At 34.6% G+C, this 22,622-nt stretch overlaps 3 protein-coding genes and 2 pseudogenes across 3 annotated transcripts; 3 read left to right on the top strand and 2 right to left on the bottom strand.

Annotated features, from left to right (window-relative positions):
- Positions 1 to 470: 470 nt before the first annotated feature.
- Positions 471 to 5,013, top strand: LOC131169192 (protein DGS1, mitochondrial-like; annotated as a pseudogene).
- Positions 5,014 to 10,714: 5,701 nt separating this feature from the next.
- On the top strand, positions 10,715 to 12,765 carry LOC110653328 (feruloyl CoA ortho-hydroxylase F6H1-3). The gene is given in 2 exon segments (XM_021808912.2): positions 10,715 to 11,301; positions 11,943 to 12,765. Coding segments are annotated over 2 exon segments (1,074 nt in total). The 5' UTR covers positions 10,715 to 10,801; the 3' UTR covers positions 12,517 to 12,765.
- A 686-nt stretch (positions 12,766 to 13,451) lies between these two features.
- LOC131183363 (uncharacterized) lies at positions 13,452 to 14,121 on the bottom strand. Its single transcript, XM_058154146.1, has 3 exons — positions 14,030 to 14,121; positions 13,814 to 13,930; positions 13,452 to 13,728 (listed from the first exon to the last, which is right to left on the bottom strand). Exons 1-3 carry the CDS (start codon positions 14,117 to 14,119, stop codon positions 13,657 to 13,659), a joined length of 279 nt encoding a protein of 92 aa, XP_058010129.1. The 5' UTR covers positions 14,120 to 14,121; the 3' UTR covers positions 13,452 to 13,656.
- Positions 14,122 to 17,106: 2,985 nt separating this feature from the next.
- Positions 17,107 to 18,713, top strand: LOC110653326 (probable ribose-5-phosphate isomerase 2; annotated as a pseudogene).
- Positions 18,714 to 19,020: 307 nt separating this feature from the next.
- Positions 19,021 to 19,647, bottom strand: LOC131182809 (3'-5' exonuclease-like). Its single transcript, XM_058152119.1, has one exon. The coding sequence runs from the start codon at positions 19,645 to 19,647 to the stop codon at positions 19,021 to 19,023; it is 627 nt and encodes a 208-aa protein (XP_058008102.1).
- Positions 19,648 to 22,622: the final 2,975 nt, after the last annotated feature.

The raw sequence follows: 22,622 nt of genomic DNA, 5'->3' as shown, positions 1-22,622 counted from the left end.
CATATAATTAAAATTTATCAAATTTAATTTTAAATTATTTTTTAATAATTTTGGACTAATATATTTAAAAAAATAATTTTTTCAATAATAATTTTATTAGTCAAACAGGTTTTGAGTGATTTTATAAAATAATTTCAGCATAAAATAAAATAAACTTGTATATATTCACGCTTTAAGCTAACGAGCTTTAGCATGAGAGGGTGAATTTTCAAATTTGAGACTCATCCAATTATTCCATAATTTAAACGCCAATACATATGATTAAATAATTTAATATCAATTTGGTTATTTAATTAAAAAAATTCAAAGTTAGTTATTATAAATAAAAAAAGAGGGTGCATTTGCGTAATTTTAACAGAAATAAGGGTCACTCTCGGATTTGTGATCTAGGCATTCAAACGACCACGTTCGAATTGAGAGCGACGTCAGTAGAAAGCACGTAGTCATAAACCCAGAAGAAGACCAAACAGAGCCATCATCCATGGAGGTCCATCCTTCCCAAGACGAGCCCACTGGGGTCAAAACCATTGTCTCATTCTACTCCAATTATCTATGGAACCGATTCTCCACTTTCCTTCCCTCCTCCGACTCCAAATTTCTCGGGCAAATCTCCAATCTCTTCCGCCAAACAGCCGCCGTCTCTTCTTCCAGACGCAGGCATTACATCCATCTCCCCTTGCCCTCCTACACTCCTGAATCTTCTCTGTATGTCCTCTTATTGTATATGCAATACTTGTTCTTTGGTGTTTTAATCAAATTTGAGACAAGATGATTTTTTTTTTTTTGGCATTTTCTCTCGTTTATGCAGGGTTGTGAAAGAGTCATCTGTAGTGTATGATGTTTTGGAGGACATAATGGAGCACATCTTTGTAAATTTGCATAGTGTAGAAAAGAATTTGCAATTTTGGCAATCTAGAGCAGAGGTGAGCACAGTTTAGCGTGCTGCGTGCGTTGTTCTTTATGTTTCATCTTAATAATTTTGTTTTTGGGTTTTCATTTGAATTTCAGGGATCTAATTATCGGAAATTATACTTTATGATCTTTGAGAGAGGGCCTCGAGCTTTCGTTGACGGAACAGTTCAGTTGGTGCAACAATGCGTTGTTGAGGGTCCTTCAATGCAGCATCTATGCCAATCTGCATCTGCTTATATATCTGAGAGGCTGGCTGTTTTAACCACATTAAGGCGCGTGCTTGCTACATTATTGGCTGAGGTTTGCTCCACCATTTTTTTTTTTCATTTCATTTGTGTATCTCAGTGTTGATAATGTTTTGCCTGCATTTGTACTTCGTCTTTACCAACAATCTTAAACTATAGATTTTCCGCTTCTTTGATTTGTCTATGTTCTTATAATTTCAATTATCATTATTAATGTATGCTGGCATCCAGTGGGATTGGAGACCTTCATTTTGTTTCAGTAAATTAGATGCATGGTACATTCCCTTGTGAAACAGTTGAATGTTGACTGATTGATTATTCCTGGTGATGAATGGTGAGGATGAGATACGGCCTTTAGGAAGCATAAAAATATGAGGCATGAGTCAAAATTATGCGCATATTAACATCCTCAGGGAAAACAATGCTGTAAACTGTGCTAGGGCTTAGCTGCTTGATTCACAATATATATAGAACTTCAGCAGTTTGATTTGGTTCTCAATTCTAAATTTGTGACCAATAGTCCTCTATAGCAGACTCTAATTATCTGTTGCATGCTTAATGCTTACACACGCATGCAAAAATAAGACTCATTGATTTTATATTGGTTGTTTTTCCTCATTTAGTTTGTAATACTGCTTAAGATCCAATTGTTAAAGACTGGAGGGGTGGTTTACAAATGTTCTTTTGCTGAGGGAGTTCCACTGATGCTGATTTAAATGGAAGAGAGCTTTTAAGAACAAATTTGCTATCTTGTGAAGTTCTAGGTATACAGTTATCCAACCAAAAAAGTTTGTAGGTATATTAGCACTTGGTGTTTCTTCCATTTTCTTTTCCTCTTAGTAAATTTGCTACATTGTCATGGTTTGTCTTCGCATCTTTATTGTAGCTTTTTCTCTTGCTATGCAACAAGGAATTTAAGGCTTACCTCAATTGCTGTAAACTTTGTAAAGTTTTGATTTCTATCCCATTCGAGTCTACCCAGCAACATAATTCATTATACATGTTAATCATACACATATAATATAAGCATTGCATATTCTCAAAAACATGTAGAATTGATTGTCAATTGATTTCGTGCTTTTCCATACAGTTTTACATGGAAGTTGATAGATGAGGAAAAGATTTAGTGAAGGATCCAGAAAAGTCATTCCCCTCATTGCTAGTTACTATTAATGGTTTATTTTCAAATTTGGAGGCATCAATTGGTCATCTACATGCAATACGCAGGATAATTATAAAACCATTAGGTTTTTAAATTTTTTTTCTTCTTTCTCATTATAGTTTTTCCTTGCACTCTACTCTTGAGCTCACTGTGATATTCTAAATGTTTTTGATATTCACTTGTTATATATGATTTCAAATCTTTTTCATTCAATATGCAATGATATGCAGACTAATTCTTCTGTTGATGGAAGCTATTCATTCCCTCTACTGTTTGAGAGACTACCAGAAGTTAATCAAGAAGGCTCTCAGTGGACTGAATGTGAAATTGCAGATGCCATCAACTTGGTTAATAAAAATATTCAGAAATTGGACTCCTACTTATCTCTTATAGTAAGAATATTTCATAATCCTTTTATTGTATGGACTGAATTCACATTGATGTCTTCTAATCGACTGACTGTCTTCTCTATTGCAAATTAAGTTTTTGAGGTATATAATTCATATGGAATTTTTTTATTAGGTTGCCAAACACCAAAAGCCAAAGAAAGTAACACAGTACTGGATTCGTTATACATGTGGTGCAGTTGGCCTATCTGTTTGTTCTATGTGGCTCCTGAGGCATAGTCGTTTGATGGGAAGTCCCGATATTGACAATTGGATTTGTGAAGCAAAGGACTCAGCCATTAGCTTCTTTAATGAACATGTGGAGCAACCGGTATACTCTAACTTCCTTTTCTCATTATTAAGATGCTTTGACAGGTGAACTCTTGTTTTTGTGCTAGAGCTTGTATTTTCAAGGACCAATGACTTACTTCTATTGTCTTAGAAATTTGGTAACTGGCGATATGGAAAAATAAACTAAATGCTGATAGAGATATCGTGTTCTTACTTGGTTAAGGATCAATCCCAGTCTCAATAGATAATTGGTTATAGAAATGTAAATTCCAGTACATCATATAGCGGTTTTAATATGGTAACTGCTTGATAAAGTTATTTTTGTCTGCCTTAGAATTTTGTCATTGATCCATTAATAAACTCAAAATATTCAGCCTGGCTTCATGTGTCTTTTTGTTGTGAACTTTCATTTGCCTAAGTGTAAGTGGACTATATTAAGTACATATAATATGCCTGCTGAAATCAGAGTAAATGCTGGATTTTTTGAATGGCATGGTGGCTCTTTATTCTTGTGTTCTTCTGAACATTCAGATGAAGTATTGGATGAAGTGTCATATTTATCCATACCATGAAAACCAAGTCCCAGCTAGCAATTTGTCATTTTTCTTTCTTCATATATGTGATGTAGTTTTATGCCATATTTGGTTTTTTGGTTGATTAAATTTATTTGGGGTGTATGGAGCTAGGTTCTATGTCAATATTTTGTTTATTGGTTTTGTGAACGATTTATGTTGAATGATGAAATCTCTCTCTAAATAATGTTCATGTGTGTTACATTATGAGATTATGCAAAGGTTTTAATTGATTTAATCATGTTTCACTTGATTTATGACCAGCTTCTGTTGATCAGAGATGACCTTTTTGAGACATTCAGGAAGAGACACAAAGGGGTAACGGAGATAGAAGAATTGCAGCTGACTGCAAATTCTTTGCACAGGTCAAAATTTGCTTTCCAATTTTTCTACCTTTTTCCTTCTAGTATTGGATGGTGATGTTTCATTATGCAAAAAATTTACATCTTACCATACAAAAGTACCCTATTTATGCCTTGTGGGTTAGCCAGATCTGTGTAGTGTTATAGTGTTTGCTGAGCTAAACTTTTATTTATATTATTATTATTATTATTATTATTTAAACTTCAATCTTCTGATGAAGTAGTTTGGCTTTGCTGAGCTCAACTTTCATTTAACTTTACCTAATTATTTGCTTGGCACAGAATGTTTCTGGCTTTTAGCGAGAAGACAAAAGGACAAAAGTTTCCCGAGAATGCATCAGATCAGGAAATGCTCGAAATAGGTATGGCAAGGTAGGTCTTTTTCCTTTTTTGGCTTATGGGTAGTTACCTATGATTGTATTTGCAAATAAGGAGACAATGAGATGCTAAAAGATGCATATAGAACAGCACTAGGGAATGGTTGAATTGAGGGTGATAGGCAGGGTAGGAACAAGAGAGAATTCACATTAGGTCCTAAAACCGAGATTGGGTCCTAAACCTGAAGGGATCAAGGATTGCATTATTCTTTTCATCGAACTACTGATTTATGTTGCTGATTTCTTTTACCCTTGAATGAATAGTAAATTCTTTGCTTTTGTAAAGTTTAGGTATGAGAAGGAACTTGTGAATCCTATTCAAAATCTTCTGAGTGGGGAGCTTGCTCGTGCTTTGCTAATCCAGGTACTACAGGCTAGATTTATATGAAATTTCTGCTTGTAATTTTAGTCATATTATAACGGGATCTCTGCATTTCAGGTTCAGAAGCTAAAACTGGACATTGAGACGTAAGTTCATGAACTGGTATCTTGGAAAGATAATAAAATATTATTTGGCTTCTAGTTTGTCTCATTTCCTTAATCTTCGAACAGGGCAATGCTTGAACTCGATCAGATTCTCAAGGCTAATGAAATCAACTTTGCTATTTTAGCTGCCTTGCCAGCATTTTTTCTCTCTCTTATGCTGCTAATGTTTGTACGTGCATGGTTTAAACAGGTAAGGAAATATTAATGATTTTTTCTCAGGATAATCACTTGAATTGAATTATATGTTATATTAGTGTAGGACAATAGGAAGACAGTATGGATGGTGCAGTGCCCTACCCTGGCTAAATGATAATACATATCTGAACTTTCTGTTCATCTTGTTTACACCATCTTGAGTTTCTGACTCTTCTCATGGAATCATTGATTTACTTTTTCTTATTTTATGACATTATTTTGTGGTTGGGTTGCTTGATTTCACAAATCATTTTTCTCTTTATGAACATAGTAAACACTCTTATTAATAATTTAATTTTAAATAGAAATTTTCACAACCCTTATAAAATGCTATAGAAACATTTTGTATCATAGAAAGCTGAATATGGTAAATTTACATATTGCAACTTAGGAAATGGCATGTTAAAAAAGTGAAGTTCCATTACATATTGATTTACTTTTTCTTATTTTATGACATTATTTTGTGGTTGGGTTGCTTGATGTCACAAATCATTTTCTCTTTATGAACACAGTAAACACTCTTACTGATAATTTAATTTTAAATAAAAATTTTCACAACCCTTTTAAAATGCTATAGAAACATTGTGTATCATAGAAAGGTGAATATGGTAAATTTACATATTGCAACTTATGAAATGGCATGTTAGAAAAATGAATTTCCATTAGATAGTTTGGATGGGAAATTTGAAATAGAGGTTTTTATTTTCCCCCTTTTTCATTTATATTGCTTGAATGAGGTTTAAAATACTTCCTTTTTGGCTGATTAGATTAATGAATGGTCCTTTTTGATATGTTTGAATAACAGGTTTTGAAAGCGGATGTACTCCCAGTTGTTTTTCCTATTTTTTAAAAGATTATCAATCCTTTTCTTACGGTTGAACAAGAGACCAAGATTTTCACTCTCAAATAAGTTTTCTTCTCTATTAGAAGCACAATGTTTTTTTTTAACTCAAATTCAAACCTTTGGATTTCAAATTCTCTATCCAAATGTCACCTTATTTGACATTTAAATTAATTTGGTTGTTTTTATTTTGCTTTCAATAAAATTATCCAAATGCAATATTATCATGTAGAGATTTGTGAAAACTAAATATGGGAGAGGACCCAATTCTGTTAAGTTGTGGGTTTAACCGACTTGTAACTAATCAATATTTTCAGTGCTTTAACACCTTAATATATATGATTGTTTCGTAGACTTAATTGAGGTGAGAGTTATACTTCTGCTGCTGATGCTGCCGCATTTTATCTTGCTATACAGGATAATGAATATGTTGCATATGAACTTATATAGTTATGTGTGATGTGTTAGTAGGAAGCCAATAAAATTGTGTGTAGGGAAGAAAAGAATAAATGTTAGTGGTGAAGTGAAACTACAGTCCAAACAGTAAAAAGGCTGACCACATAAAGAGGGATTTATGAATACATTTTGAATGGTCACATTTTCTAAGGCAGATTTGTGCACTATACTGGTATTTATTCAAGTATATCTGATAAATTTCTAGGTCCAGCAGCCATCCTTGCCAGATATAATGGCTACAAGTTTCAAGTACTGCATTGGGGATGAGCTAACTGACTACAGTGTTTTGTAACGAGTATGGAGGGTTTCTTTCTTTCAAAATCATATACCTATTTTGTTCAAATTATCATTAGTTTCTCCTTTAAAAAATATTGAGACATTGAATTAATTCTTGCATGTATAGATTTTGGATTCCTAAGCCATTTTCTGTAACAGAGATTGATAGATTGTGCTAAAGATTTCAACCTAGTCAATTTTCAATTTTATGTTATAGCGATCAAGTTTTGAAAATTTAATAATTGTTGTTATTTTGCTATCACAATGGTTGCATAAATCAGGATACTAAAGCAGTAGGAAGGGGGAGAATTGCTCGGTGCCAAAGGAGGCTACTCTTAGTGGAAGTTGAAAAAAGGATTTTGCAGTACCAATCATTTGTTGACCAAGGACTGGTAAGAAACTATATCTGGTGTGGTGTTTTGATGCTTCTTCCTTGATAATCTCGTCTCTTAATCATTCAATCTTTTTTTGAGATTTGAGGACTATGGGTTAGTACTTAGTAGAATTAAATTATTTATGATGCTATCTCTTCGTTCTTTCCCTAATCTTCTCCCTCACCACCTCCTTGCTTAAAGAAGGGGAGGAAAAGTAGATATTTATCTTTTCCGTTGATCAATAGGAAATGGTAAAAGATTTCTCTATTTGACAATGGTTTCTTTGGAGGTGGCTATGGATTTTTGCTTATTCATTTTTTTACAACTTACGTATTGTAACGAGTATGGAGGGTTTCTTTCTTTCAAAATCATATACCTATTTTGTTCAAATTATCATTAGTTTCTCCTTTAAAAAATATTGAGACATTGAATTAATTCTTGCATGTATAGATTTTGGATTCCTAAGCCATTTTCTGTAACAGAGATTGATAGATTGTGCTAAAGATTTCAACCTAGTCAATTTTCAATTTTATGTTATAGCGATCAAGTTTTGAAAATTTAATAATTGTTGTTATTTTGCTATCACAATGGTTGCATAAATCAGGATACTAAAGCAGTAGGAAGGGGGAGAATTGCTCGGTGCCAAAGGAGGCTACTCTTAGTGGAAGTTGAAAAAAGGATTTTGCAGTACCAATCATTTGTTGACCAAGGACTGGTAAGAAACTATATCTGGTGTGGTGTTTTGATGCTTCTTCCTTGATAATCTCGTCTCTTAATCATTCAATCTTTTTTTGAGATTTGAGGACTATGGGTTAGTACTTAGTAGAATTAAATTATTTATGATGCTATCTCTTCGTTCTTTCCCTAATCTTCTCCCTCACCACCTCCTTGCTTAAAGAAGGGGAGGAAAAGTAGATATTTATCTTTTCCGTTGATCAATAGGAAATGGTAAAAGATTTCTCTATTTGACAATGGTTTCTTTGGAGGTGGCTATGGATTTTTGCTTATTCATTTTTTTACAACTTACGTATTGTAACGAGTATGGAGGGTTTCTTTCTTTCAAAATCATATACCTATTTTGTTCAAATTATCATTAGTTTCTCCTTTAAAAAATATTGAGACATTGAATTAATTCTTGCATGTATAGATTTTGGATTCCTAAGCCATTTTCTGTAACAGAGATTGATAGATTGTGCTAAAGATTTCAACCTAGTCAATTTTCAATTTTATGTTATAGCGATCAAGTTTTGAAAATTTAATAATTGTTGTTATTTTGCTATCACAATGGTTGCATAAATCAGGATACTAAAGCAGTAGGAAGGGGGAGAATTGCTCGGTGCCAAAGGAGGCTACTCTTAGTGGAAGTTGAAAAAAGGATTTTGCAGTACCAATCATTTGTTGACCAAGGACTGGTAAGAAACTATATCTGGTGTGGTGTTTTGATGCTTCTTCCTTGATAATCTCGTCTCTTAATCATTCAATCTTTTTTTGAGATTTGAGGACTATGGGTTAGTACTTAGTAGAATTAAATTATTTATGATGCTATCTCTTCGTTCTTTCCCTAATCTTCTCCCTCACCACCTCCTTGCTTAAAGAAGGGGAGGAAAAGTAGATATTTATCTTTTCCGTTGATCAATAGGAAATGGTAAAAGATTTCTCTATTTGACAATGGTTTCTTTGGAGGTGGCTATGGATTTTTGCTTATTCATTTTTTTACAACTTACGTATTGTGGACTGTTTATTTCAATAGCTCCTGGATAAGACAACTTTTGTGTATGATAACCTTCTCCCGTGCAAGTTGTAGCAATCTAAAGAGTTATTTCTTTTGCCTGTGAAGAGATTTGTGCTGAGGACTATCCACTTCTTTGCCAAAAACGCTTGGGCCTTAATTTTTCCTTTATGAATTTCCCACTCAGTAAGGATGCTTGTGGCTTGCCCATGCGTCTTGACATGCAAATATGATCATCTAAATTGATGATTGTGTAACATTTATCATTATGTGGTGGCTGATCCGATTTTCTGCATGCATCTGTGCATAAGAATCAAAAAATTCTTGGCAGCCAGTGTTCAACCCCATGTGATTTGGTGGCTATAATTTCGAAGTGGTTAATACTATATGCTACTCAAAACACGTCAAATTAATATGATTGCAACTAACTGCATTTCGAGCCTCTTGTCTCTCCTGAAACATGCTCACATAAAAATTAGAAAATAAGGGAGAGATGGGGGGAGGAGGGAGAACAAAAGTAAGGTAGATGTAATAAATTAGTGGAGGTATATAAAAATCTTTATGTTTTTTGTTTTTTCAGGAAAAAGAGTCGCAATGCAAAAGAAACTGGTGAATGGCAATGGTTAGTATAATCTACCAGGTTAACATGTTATTTTCATTGCATGGAGTAAGGTGTATGCATTATTTTTTTTTATTTTTTTTTTTGTTTTTTATTTTTTATTTTTTTTGCTGAAGCTTGCCAGTGTTATGTCAAACAGTATAAGGCAGGACATTATTGATTTGGGACAACCCAGCCTTCAAACTACATATAAGCTTGTGGTGACATCACGAATGGCACACGTGTCTACGAGTGCTTGCTTCCTTCATTAAAACAGCCACAGCTTTTTTCCTTTCTTCCCATGAGTTTTACGAAACCCCTCCTCGAAATAAATTTTAAAAAAAAAAAAAAGGGAGAAAAAGCCGCTATTCATTAGCTGAATGCTTCAATTTTGCAAATGTGGAGCACCTCAAGTCATGTGGTCACGTGCACTACGAAGATAGTGATTTCCAATTCACATTTATTCACATTTTGCTTTTCCGTGAAAGGTTTCGTGAGATTGTGATCCGGGGTAAGTTTATCTTTTTGGCACCCCGTCATCCTGTGATTCAAAGAAATTTTGGTAGTCTAGTTCACCGTCACCCTTTTTTTTTTTTTTTTTTTTTTTTTTTAATATGGTGGTGTTAATGAGTATTTATCTGCCGAAATTGACAGTGAGAATATTAGAAAATCAATTTTGACAGTGGATTTGTTCAATTTTAACCAAAATTGTTTTTTTTGTTTTAATCAAAATTCGGTGGTCAGCATTGCTATAGTGAATATTGGTGACTGTTATACATATTAAAAATTCTAAAAATGGATTAAAATTTGCAGAGAGGAGCAGGGCTATAACCTTCCAAAAGTACTACAGTTCACTTTTTTACGTGCATGCAAGATCTTTTCAGCTATTGTTGCTATTTGCTGCCAACAAACTCCAAGTTACTCAACCTCAATTTCTTGTCTAAGGTTATAATTAAGTTGAATGAAAAACCATCAAAGCGTACCGAAAAATCTCCCAAGAACCTCTTATTACTAACCCTATGTTTGGAATATATATAATTCTACAAGGATCTGATTCAATTAATTTTTTTTTTAATCAATTCTCATATTTAAAGTAAGAAAAGAAAAGTTTTTTTACTTAAAAAAAATTTTATTTTCAAAAAGATAAAAATTACACATAATATTATGAAAATTTATTTAAATTTTGTTATAAATGATTTAATTTAAATAAAACCTTAAAAAAATATGTATTTACTCGTAATTAGATTTTCATATAATGTGCATTCTTTATGAGCACTGCAGTACTCATTTAAAAAGTCTAACTTGATCAGCGGATGAAAGTATACTTTTTCAATTATCCTTAAGAAAAAATGTCTTACAGAAAATTTATCAATGAATGTATAAGTTGATTTATACATTCATTAATATGAAATTGATATAATATTTATTATTAGTAAAATAAATAAGTTTATGTAATATAATTAAATAAGTAGACAGCCTTGGTAATAAGAGATCGAAATTCTGGTACAAAGTTCTGCCAGATTCCCACCACCTCTAACGATGTCAACCGCTACTCCAAATGCCTCCTCTGATGTACTTGATTTTGTGGTGCACAAAGCAAACGGCTTAAAGGTTTTAGTTGATACAGGTCTTCAATCCCTTCCTCGCCAATATATCCAACCACCAGAACGAAGGTTGCATGCAAGCCAAGTCATTACCCAAGAATCCATACCCATTATTGATGTCTCCAATTGGGATGATCCACAACATGTAGAATCAATCTTTGAAGCTGCAAGCAAGTGGGGTTTCTTTCAGATTATCAATCATGGGATTCCACAAGAGATTCTTGATCATTTACAGGATGCAGCTCATGGGTTCTTTGGGTTACCCAATGAAGAAAGAAAGAAGTTTTGGAAAGGGAAATCCCCAACTGATACTGTGTTCCTTGCAACAAGTTTTACTCCTCTAAAGGAGAAGGTGCTGGAGTGGAAAGATTATCTGAGCTTTCGTTATATCCCTGGAGATGAAAAGTCTCAGGCACTCTGGCCTTCTGTATGCAAGTAAGTTCCAAAACTTTGTAGAATGTATTGATTTGACTATCTTTGAAATGGGTTACTGAAATCAATTCAATGAGCCTGCTTTTCAATTTATGGTTATAAAATCCACTTTATCAGTACTTTAGCTCCAGTTTTATTAGTTCTTAGATTGTCTTTACTAAGTTATTTAATATTTCTTTAGTTCTGCTTTTTATAAAAAAAAAATATATTCACCCTGTACTACTTCTTAGTATTAATTTATTATTATCACCATTTATTGGGATTTCCAAAGCAATCTTTGAAAGGCATTTTATCCTGATTCCAGTCAGAAAACATGAGATTCATTCAAATTGAATTTCACCTATCAGAATGAAAATGAGTGCAAAGTTTAGTTGCGCTCTACTATATTTATGTTACCATTTTCTGATGCTACTCTAGGCAAAGGCAATCGAATCTGAGAGAAATCATATTGGTATGTACAACGATCCCCTTAACGCATGGCTTCGTTAGTTCATCCCACAAATTTGAAAATTACCCATGCCTTGGTCAACAGAACATTTCCTGCAATCCAAATTAATATATTAATGTTATCTTAATGACTGCACTCATTTGATTTAGCAGAACAGATGCATATTTATAACAGACTTAATGGTGCTTCATTTCAGGGATCCAGTGCTGGATTATATGAAGAGGGCTGAAATGGTTATCAAAAAGCTGTTAGAGCTGCTACTGACAAAACTCAATGTGAGGGAGATTGACAAAGAAAAAGAATATGCCTTAATGGGTTCGCTAACGATTAACCTGAACTAGTATCCTCATTGCCCTAATCCTGAACTTGTGACCGGAGTAGGCTGTCATTCTGATATTTCATCCATCACAGTCCTCCTACAAGATGACATTGGCGGGCCTTATGTTCGAGGAATTGAAGAGGATAGCTGGATTCATATCCCACCAGTTAATGGAGCACTTGTGATCAATATTGGAGATGTGCTGCAGATAATGAGCAATGACCAATATAAAAGTATAGAGCATCGTGTGGTTGCCAATGGAAGCAAGAATAGGGTTTCAGTTCCTATCTTTGTCAATCCAGGACCTGATGCTCTAATTGGACCTCTACCAGAAGTGCTAGAGACTGGAGCAGCACCCAGATATAAGCCAATTCTCTTTTCAGATTACTTCAGTTATTTCTTTAGCAAAGGTCATGACGGGAAAAATTCTATCAACTATGCAAAGATATGATACCGATCCAGATGTTAAGACTTCATATCTTTTGTAATAAGAAAGTAGTAGTTAGGATGTAATGTAATTCTGCTGTCTGTTAATGCCAGGAGAGGCTATGCGCTCAGGTGCCTGGGTATAATGTCTTTAGTAGGCCTAAGCAGCCTTTTGAGTGGCTTCTGGAAAAATGCAGCTTGTATTGTGTGGCAGAAACTTTTCTATCTTCCCCTTGTTGACCAACTGCATCAATGGCATGACAATTCTGTAGCAGCTTAGCAGAATTTTTGAACATAGTAAAAAAAAATTGCCCCAATCTCAGCTTTTAGAACTTTAAAATCCAAATCTGTGGAAATAATTCTGTTGAATAATATGCGATACCAATTCTTGATAAACAAACAACTAATCAAGTTTTTCTTCCGAGATGCGTTTGCTTTACGTATTCTGCAAGATATAACAATAGAAACCTTCCTATTAACACATGAGCCTCATTTTAATCCATTTCACAGTAAATTAACGCAAACAGGATAGAGCAAAGGCAAATGGTTGGTTTTTGTGAGTCGTAGGAAACCTGTTTGAATACTTTCCGGGTATGAAATAACTGACTTGTTCGAATGTTTTAAGGGTTGCAAATGAAGCAATCTTTCACTCTGATAAAGCCTGCAACTTTTATTTGAAACCAATTACATTTGTCTCTAGAATGGATGAATTGAAGTTAATACCAACCCTCGAAGGGGTTATGGTACCAACAGACAAGCAACTATAACCAACATTCTTTACGAATGATGAAGGCATTTCCATTCAACAACCAGTAAAATTTGAGCATCTTTTACAAATGATATGACAAAAATGAACCTAATCTATTGTAATTCAGTCATTAAAAATACATGGGATGCATGCAGCACAACCAAAAATAATCACCCCCCTCCCCCTCCCTCCCCCCTCTCCCAACCCAAAAATAAAATAAAATAAAATAAAATAAAAGCTGGATGATACACTTGTTGAGTTTAGGATTTCCCTTTCCTTGCCATAGTTCTGATCTACCATTCAATGGTAGCTGTTACAGAAAAATTCACACCAAACCTAAGATGATCATGGTACAAAATTGTAATTAATTCTTGAGATTTCCATTTCTGTTTCTAGCAAGGGACACCCCCTATTTATTCATTTCTCTTTTCTGGCCAAGGACTCTCCCTTGTACTCACAGCCTGCAGTAACCACAAAACCTGCTCCAACCTGGAATGAAAAGCAAGGAGAAGGCACATGAAAGTGTGCACTGGAGTGCATACATTTTTACGGTGGGTTGGAGAAGAGAGATTACCTGAAAATCTTTCAGCCCAACTCGCTCTTGGAGATGTACATTGCTGCAAATCACAGAACCTTGGATGGAACAACCATCTCCAATGGTAACATGGTTCATGATAACTGAATTAACAACCTGCAATAACAAAATAAAAATAAAAGCTTTAAATGTCATTTTCCATTTCTGAATTTACAGTGTTTGTTCTTCACATTAACAACAGAAAAATCATAATACCTTCACGTTAGAACCTATCCGGCAGTGACGACCAATTACAGACCGTTTCACACTGCATTTATCACCCATTTGTGAACCTTCCCCTAGCATACAATGAGGTCCCACCTGCAGACATAAAACTACTTTATAAATACAAAGATTAAATTCTTGGATTAGGAAGTGGGGATGTAAAAAACCTATGAAATCAACATGCCATTACTGATGCACTTGTATTATATATATTTTTTAAATTACATTTGTATATTATTTCAAAGCATTTAGATGAGTAATCTCATGCCTAATTATTGATTTTATCAACTTTTATAAATTCCATTGCCAAGCTCTAAGTTCTATGCTTTATGTATGTTTCCAAGAAGTTCCAAGGCATAGGAGTAAAGAAAAAAGCTTGGAAAGATCAAAGGAAAGAGAAGTGTTGCTGATACACTTTACATGGGTCGTGTAAGCAAAACCACAAACCCTTGTAACCTAAGCTAAAGAGCCAAAGAAGAAACACAGTATACGGGCCGTGTACCACGACGTGTGTAAACTATGGAGACCCGTGTAAGTCTCTGTCGAGCCAAGCTTGAAGAATTCTCTGAAGAACAAAAGAATATAGGCCGTCTAATCGGACCCGTGTAACTAGCAATTCCCATCAGTAGCCAGGCGTGGAATTTCTCTTTGCTTATATAAATTGCAGTCTCCATCAGTAGCCAGATATATATTTGTCCTCGCCATATATAGGGAAAAGAGAACAATCAAATTCAAACTCTGTGTCTTCCATAGAACTCAATACCATCCCCCTATTGTTCTCATCCACATTCAAAGTAGGCATGTCTGCCGTACATTTGTCCTCACCATTTATAGGGAAAAGTGAATAATCAAACTCAGATGTAGCATCTTCCTTAGAACTCAATACCATCCCACTATTATTCTCATCCACCTTCAAATCAAGCATATCTGCTATATATTTGTCATCGCCATATATGGATAAAAGAAAATAATCAACCTCAGATTCAGCGTCTTCCTTAGTACTCAATACCATCCCACCGTTATTCTCATCCACCTTCAAATTCAAGAGCTGTCCACCATCCTCGCCATGAGCTGGTACAGACTCGTAAAGATGAGCAACATGCTCATCAAAAGTACAATATTAATAATAATCATGATATTTGTTAACACCAATCTGGAGCTTCTCTTGATCACTGCCCAACTTTCCCATCTCATTAACCTTGTTGTTAGAAAAACAAGGTGTCGATTTCTGCTCTTGTTGATTATCTTTGTCCCGAATAGGATAATGATAATCACCAATTTTTAGCTGTTCTTGAAAGAAACTTTCAGGAATATCCATAGTAGTGGGAGTAGTACTAACTAGAGACAAATCTATAAGAGTGAAAGAATAAGCTGAAACCTTATTCCATGGCTTGTAATCAGCCATAGAAGAAGAAATAATACCAGAAGAAGAATTGAACTCCATCAGGGTGTTTAGGAAAAAGAAAGGCTACAAGATCTTTGTAGTGGAGGGGCACAAAAGGATCGCCGAGAATAGACCGTTTAATGGAAGCTGAACGATTATTTTATATGTATATATACACACACATATATATACACATATATGAGCATAATTTTCTTGCGTAGGTGGGTTTTCCGTCTCCTACAAGGATTAATACATATAAACAGGTTTCCTTTGTATAATTAGTTTAGACTGTGTAGGCAAAAATTAATTTTCTTGCTTATGTGGGTTTTACCTCTTTTACAAGGATTAATATATGGAAAGAGGTTTCTTTTACATTATTAGTTTAGGACTCTGCAGACAGAAATTAAATTTTTTTTTTCTTTTAGAATTTTCCCTGTTGTTTAAAGAAAAAAATTAAACACCTGTTTGGATTGAGTGCAGCATGATTTAGTAATGTGTGGTATTGGACTATATTATATTATATTGGTTTTTATTGTTAAAATGTTTAGAAACTGTGTAGTTTTTATTGTTAATATGATTTGAAAGATTGTATGATATAATAACATTTTGTTATTTGGTTAAATGGTATGGTATAGTATAATAAATATGAAGATTATTAAAATATCCTTATTACTGTTTTAAATATATAGAGTTGTAAATGACCTATGATGTAAGAAATAAGAGAGGACTAATATATGTTAGAGAGAAATTGAATATTTTTATGTTAAAGGGAAAGACTGAAAACGAGAAATAATGAATATTTCTAAATAAAAAGAATGTGGTACAATTAAAACTTTATAAATTATGTGACTATAAAATTAGAATGCAAAAACTTTAAACCATCTAAAACTAACAATTTGATCATTTGAAAATTTATAGTAAAATCATTATTAAAAAACTATTATTTTACAACTTTAAATCACATTTTTCTGGGAACAATCTTCACAAACAAATAACATTAACATACTATACATTATAAAATCATGAGAAACCATTATCTAGAACAAATAATGAATCCATACACCTCATTTGGATGATGGTTTCCTATAGTTTCATAATGTATGGTATAATAATGCTACTTGTTTGTGAATATTGTTTTTAGAGAAATATGGTTTAAGGTTGTAAAGTGATGACTTCATTATCATGATTTTATCACAGATTTTTAAACCACCAAATTGTTGATTTTAGATGATCTAAAATTTTTTACATTTCAATTTTATACTTATACAATTTAAAAAATTTCAATTATACCCAATTCTTTTTATTTAGAAACATTCATTGTCCCTCATATTTAGTTTCTCTCTTTGACGTAAAAATCTTCAATTTCTCTCTCTCACATATATTAGTCATTTATTGTCTCTCACATCACAGGCCTCCACAACTCTTTATATATTTAAAGCAATAATAAAGACATTTTAATAAACTTCATATTTATTATACCATAGCGTACCATTAAACTAAATAAAAAAAATATTAAAAATCATACTATCTTTCTAAATATTTTAATAATAAAAATCATATAATATAATATAATAAAATATGATAATAACATTAATAAATCATGTTGTGCTCAGTTCAAACAGGGAATTAGATGGAATCCAAACTGTTAGAGATAAAATCACACAAAGATTTATGTGGTGTTTTAGCCTCCCACCAGAAGTTGAACGGAATCCTATGACTGAAACACATTAAAGTTCCTACTTCTGAATTAAAAAAATAAATAAACAAAAGATTCGAGCAAAAATCGAAAATTACTGCCTTCACCCATCTAAGTATGTTAAATTAAAAAATCTTTGGAGCTATTTTGTGCACAATCTATGTGACGTGCGACAACCAATCATTGCCCTTCTCCTCTGTATATATTCTCTTCCATGAACTCAACGTCTTCACCCTTCCTCCAGCCTTCCCTCACTCCAACCATAATTCTATCATCTGGGTTGCCTCCTTCTCCTTCACCTTTCTTTCAAATGCATTTCCTTTTTCATCTAGATTTTGTCTGCCCTGCAAGTGATTCTGGGCAAACTCTTTTCCACTGAATTAACCCATTTGTTCCTTTATTTATTTGGTTTCCTGTATTCAAGAAATGGCCATTCCTTATCCTCATTTCAATTTTATTGCCTCTGCATCCAGGGAGACAGGCTTGTCTCCTGTGTCTCCATCCCCGGTATTACTGACCCAAGACGAGCTCAAGAAAATCGCTGCCTATAAAGCCGTCGAGTACGTCGAATCCGGCATGGTTATCGGTCTTGGCACCGGCTCCACCGACAAACATGCTGTGGACCGAATTGGTAAGCTTTTGCGTCAAGGCAAGCTCAAGAACATTATAGGCATACCCACATAGAACATGACCCATGAACAAGCTCTTTCTTTGGGAATCCCCTTATCAGACCTTGACTCCTATCCAATTATCGACTTTCAACTGACGGAGCCGATGAAGTTGATCCGCATCTGAATTTAGTGAAAGGCCGAGGTGGGTCCTTGTTGAGAGAGAAAATGATAGAGGGCGCTTGCAAGAAGTTTGTGGTTATTGTTGATAAGTCTAAAATGGTGAAATATATTAAGGATAGTGGGTTAGCTATGCCTGTTGAAATTGTGCCGTTTTGTTGGAAATTCATTACTAAGAGGTTGCAGGAGTTGTTTGGGTACACAGGTCGTGTGGCCAAGCTGAGGAGTAAGGGTTCTAATGGCAAGTAGAACGGTGGGGAACCATTTGTTACCGATAATGGGAATTATATTGTGGATTTGTAATTCAAAAGAGATATTGGTGGTTTGAAAGCTGCAAGTAATGCAATTTTGAGGCTGCCAGGTGTTGTTGAGCATGGCATGTTTCTTGATATGGCAAATACAGTCATTGTTGCTGGGGAACTTGGGATCACCATCAAGAATAAGCATAAGTAGTGCTCGGTGATGGAGATGAGATGGAAATGGAGGTAGTTTTGCTGGATTGATATATTTCGGAATTACTTTAACATTTCTAATGATTCCTGATCAAATTAGGTCATTAGTTCGAGAGGGAAGGGATCTTTTAGTTTCTTAGCATGAATTTTATAATTTATATGATTTATGACGAGGGTCTCCTCAAATTATGGTATTATGTATCAAGATGAAAGTCTTAATTTGCAAAAGAAAATTAGTTTTGTTTTGTGGCAGCTTGGTGATTATACTTATGTATGTCAGCTGCAGCTGATATGATGATTTATTCAATGTAAAACTTACTTCACTATTAATTCAAATCTCCATCTTTTTTGGATCTGCTACTATCTCTTTCCTAAATTGCCTCTGGGCGCAAATACTTTTTGATGCATAGGACCTAGTTTTGGTTGATGCAATTAGTACTTTATTTTTGTTCAATATATCTGTTGAATAGTAGGTAGTAAGGTATCGTTAGCAATATAATTTTGTGCTATAGTTAGCAATTCTTCACCCATGATGATGAAGGGGGCAGCTATTCCCTGAGCTTCAAGATGGAACAAATAGTAGTAGGGTAAGCTTTGCGTCTTTACTTGTACCTTATGCGGTTTCTAAATGCTTCATAGTGCTAATGAAGCTTCAGGTTTTTCTATACTTGCAGTAGCTTTCCTAGTTTATATGAATAACAAGCATCAACACAAGCATACTTCACTTGAGCAGGAGTAAGGTACTTAGCATCCCAGTTACTCATAGTCACACGCTTTGGCTTTTCCAATTCTTCCCCAATAATAGGCTCCACCAGAGTCTTTAATCCGGATCTCTTAAATTCCTTGTGATCAAATGCTTGTGCAGCTAGACTTGCAATACCTGCTTCACAAGATGTCTCCAAGTCATAGTCCTTGGAAAGCTTCTTTGTTTCACCGGATATACGAACTCCAGTGTAGATAATGTTAGGATTACTGAGGGCGTTGCACAGGGGCCGAGGAATGCAGGTAGCTTGGTAAATTTGGAATATGAGGCAGCATTTGCTGATGCAGAGTTGGAGTATTCCCAACGGATTCTGGCCGCTGCCGCGTATGAAAGTTGGACGCCATTCTATGTCAAGGCCAACAATTTTCTGGTGATGGTGGCATGGGGCTTGAAGGTGGTCTTTGATCCACCTGTCTACCACAGTCCGTGAGGAGGTAACCGTGGCCTGGACAAGGCGGTGGTGGATGGTGACTAGGTATTTCTGGGTTTTACTGCTACAGCAAAGTTCTTCAATGGTGACCCCCATGTTTGATGTTTCAGGATTCACAGAACAAGGAAAGAGAGAGGGTAGAGGATAGTGAAGTTGAAGAGATTGGAAATGGAATATCCAATATAATGAATGGAAGAAAAGGTGCGTGTTAGGAGTAAGGACAATAGGACGTAATTAAAGTAGCAATAATGGAGCTAAGGAAAGCATCAGTTAAAAAAAAAATAAATAAAAATGGAGCTAAGGAAAGCAGATGTTGACACCTCGTACGCACTAGTGGACAGCAGCAGATGTCGGCATTTGTATGCAAGCTACTTCTAAGGGAAGGAAACAAAAGTTGCAAAATTATTTGAGAGAGGGCTTTTTTTCAACAACGGTTCACTCCATCACAATGGAGCCCATTCACTAGCTAGAGCTAGGCCTTTCCACGGTCTGAGTTGGATTCAGTATCAAATCAAAATTGACTCGATTAAATTTGAGGCCAAAATTGATTAACCGGAATCATCTTGAGAACAATCTTAGTATCTTCTTTCTTTGAAACTTAAATCATGAACTGAATCGAAATTGACCTGCCATTTTTATTTAAATCAAAAAATTATTTCAATTGTTAGATTGACTTGATCTGAATCAAACCAAAGCTAAACTAGAACTAGAATCACCTCGAAATTGAAATTGTGGTTAACCAACTCCTCACTTCAATTTAGATCTGGTTGAACCATGAATTAGAATCGACCCGTGGCCAGGCCAAACTAGAGCGCTCGTGTGCATGTGCAGGATAAATTACAGTCATATGTGTGTGAGGAGCATCAAAATGCAACAGATCATCAATTCCAAGTTTCTCTAGTATTGTTAGAACTGTACTTGCAAGGTTTGATCACAAGATCTTGATGAAAATCACTTTGAAGTTCATGGATCCATAAAATTTCCCTTGGATGCAGTCTAGCTATGCCAGGAACCCTCATCAGAGAGGTGCATCAGTGAAATAACACTGAAAGCCCAACCATTGAAAGGATAGATACTGTTGATGAACCTGGAACATGAAGGTGCATATCTTAAGGAGATTAATCAACCTTTTCCTACCAGGAAGGACATGAGTATTGAAGGCAGATAGGATTTGGCTTCCTTTACCTTTTAAGTGTAACTATGTAAAATCTTTTGATTGTGTTGCTCTAAATCTGATTTTTCTTGTTAAAGTTGAAGAAGTATATTCTAAATTTGCAAATCAAGAACTTCTAATCATAAAACTGTTAGATCAACTTCTTTGTAACTTTAGTTTTCTGCTTTGAAATTGGATTTATGATTTTGCCTGCTCAAATCAGTCAATTCAATCATTATTAATGATGTTGCATAACTAACACTAAAAGTAGATGTTGCTTAATTAATTATCAATAATAAATTAGAATCAAAAGAAAATAAACCCACATGAAAAATAGTGTAAAGATTGAATTTTCACATTTAGCAGAATTGTTTTTGTTCTGTAACAAAATATATATGTATATATATTTACACTTAAACAGGCAATTCCTGCCTTAGAAAATTGTTTTTCTTAATGGGTTAATTTCATGTCAGCCTACACTTAAGCTCTACTCAAGCTGGGAGTGACATGAAGGAAGGCATCTTCTCTGCAAAGAATTGTTAAGCCAAGCTCCTTTTCAGCTTTTCTTAACAAATCTTGAAACGAAGGCTCATTCAGATAGGATACTGGAACTACAAATCACTTCTTCTCAGTCTATCCAATATATACTGCTAAGAAGCCTTTTGGTATATTTAAACATCCTGAAGCTGCTTTATTTGGAGCGAACAGACTGGCAAATAATTTGCTTAGCAAGATTACCTTGAAAACGAATAGCCATAGTCTTCTTTCTTAGAAAAGAATCAAGAACAGGAACTTGGAGATTTTGGTTGCTTAAGAAAAAAAAAAGGTTATGATAAGAGATTATGAAGACATGAGTTGATTGTGATTCAAAGCATGTAAGTACGTATATATACATGAAACACTGTGCTGGAGATCCTCTAAAATCTAGAGTTAGTGCCTTAGTGGCCAGAAAACATTGGTTGTGATCTGCTTAAAGCAGACTCACGAGGTACCATATGCTCCAGTCTTCCCTTTTTAAACAAGCTTTGTCGGGATTCATGCATGCTCATTCATTTGCTTCTGTATATTGAGGTAACAATATGCCCTATAAGCACAGAGATAAACCATAAAAGACCAGATTAATTACGATAGGAAATCGTCTTGATTTAGATAGATTACTAAGTGACCACCCTTAGCATGCTTGGGACAATGGGACACTCTTCTTGGGTGGTGGTAGGTATATATAGATGTGAAGGAAATCCTGAAAATCTAATGTGTAATTAGCTGAACTATTTGCTGAGGTACGTCTGCTTGGGACATGGCTCAGGATGGTATCGCATGGTTTCGTCTTCCAACTACTCAACTAGGGGCCTCAGGACTCTATTATATTTGTCTCCGCTTGTAACCAACTGCTTTATTTTAAGTTCTTATGATGATGGAAAAATAGACAAGCTAGGAATTGAAGATGGACTAAAAATTACAATTAAACCATTTACAAGGTCTACTTCCATGGCAGTGGAACAACGACCATAGCAGAAAAGCAAATTAAAACAATTATCACGTAAACTAAAGAAAAAAAAAAATCAATTGTCACTCGATCAAACACACTCAATGACAAAACGCACCCAATAATAAAGTCAGAATGAGCATACGGCATCCCATTAACAAACCCAGAAAAAAAAAAAATGGCATGTGCATAAAACATGAAAGCAGCAAAAACATATATAACGAGAAGAGCACGAAGGCGGACAAATCCCACGAGAGAAATTAATAAAGAAATTGACAAAAAAGAAAACAAAAAATCAACAGGTGGAAAGTGAAACCCTAGAAAAATTCCCTGTGGTTAGGCGTAGTGAGTGAGCGTTATTGGAAAAGAGAAGAACAAGAAATTTCTGAAGATGGAATTGAATTTGAAAACTGAGAAAAGTAAAGGATTGGA

The sequence above is a fragment of the Hevea brasiliensis genome, chromosome 9 (genome assembly GCF_030052815.1).
Source record: "Hevea brasiliensis isolate MT/VB/25A 57/8 chromosome 9, ASM3005281v1, whole genome shotgun sequence".
Taxonomy (NCBI): Eukaryota; Viridiplantae; Streptophyta; class Magnoliopsida; order Malpighiales; family Euphorbiaceae; genus Hevea; species Hevea brasiliensis.
This window is presented reverse-complemented; position numbering and strand designations above follow the sequence as displayed.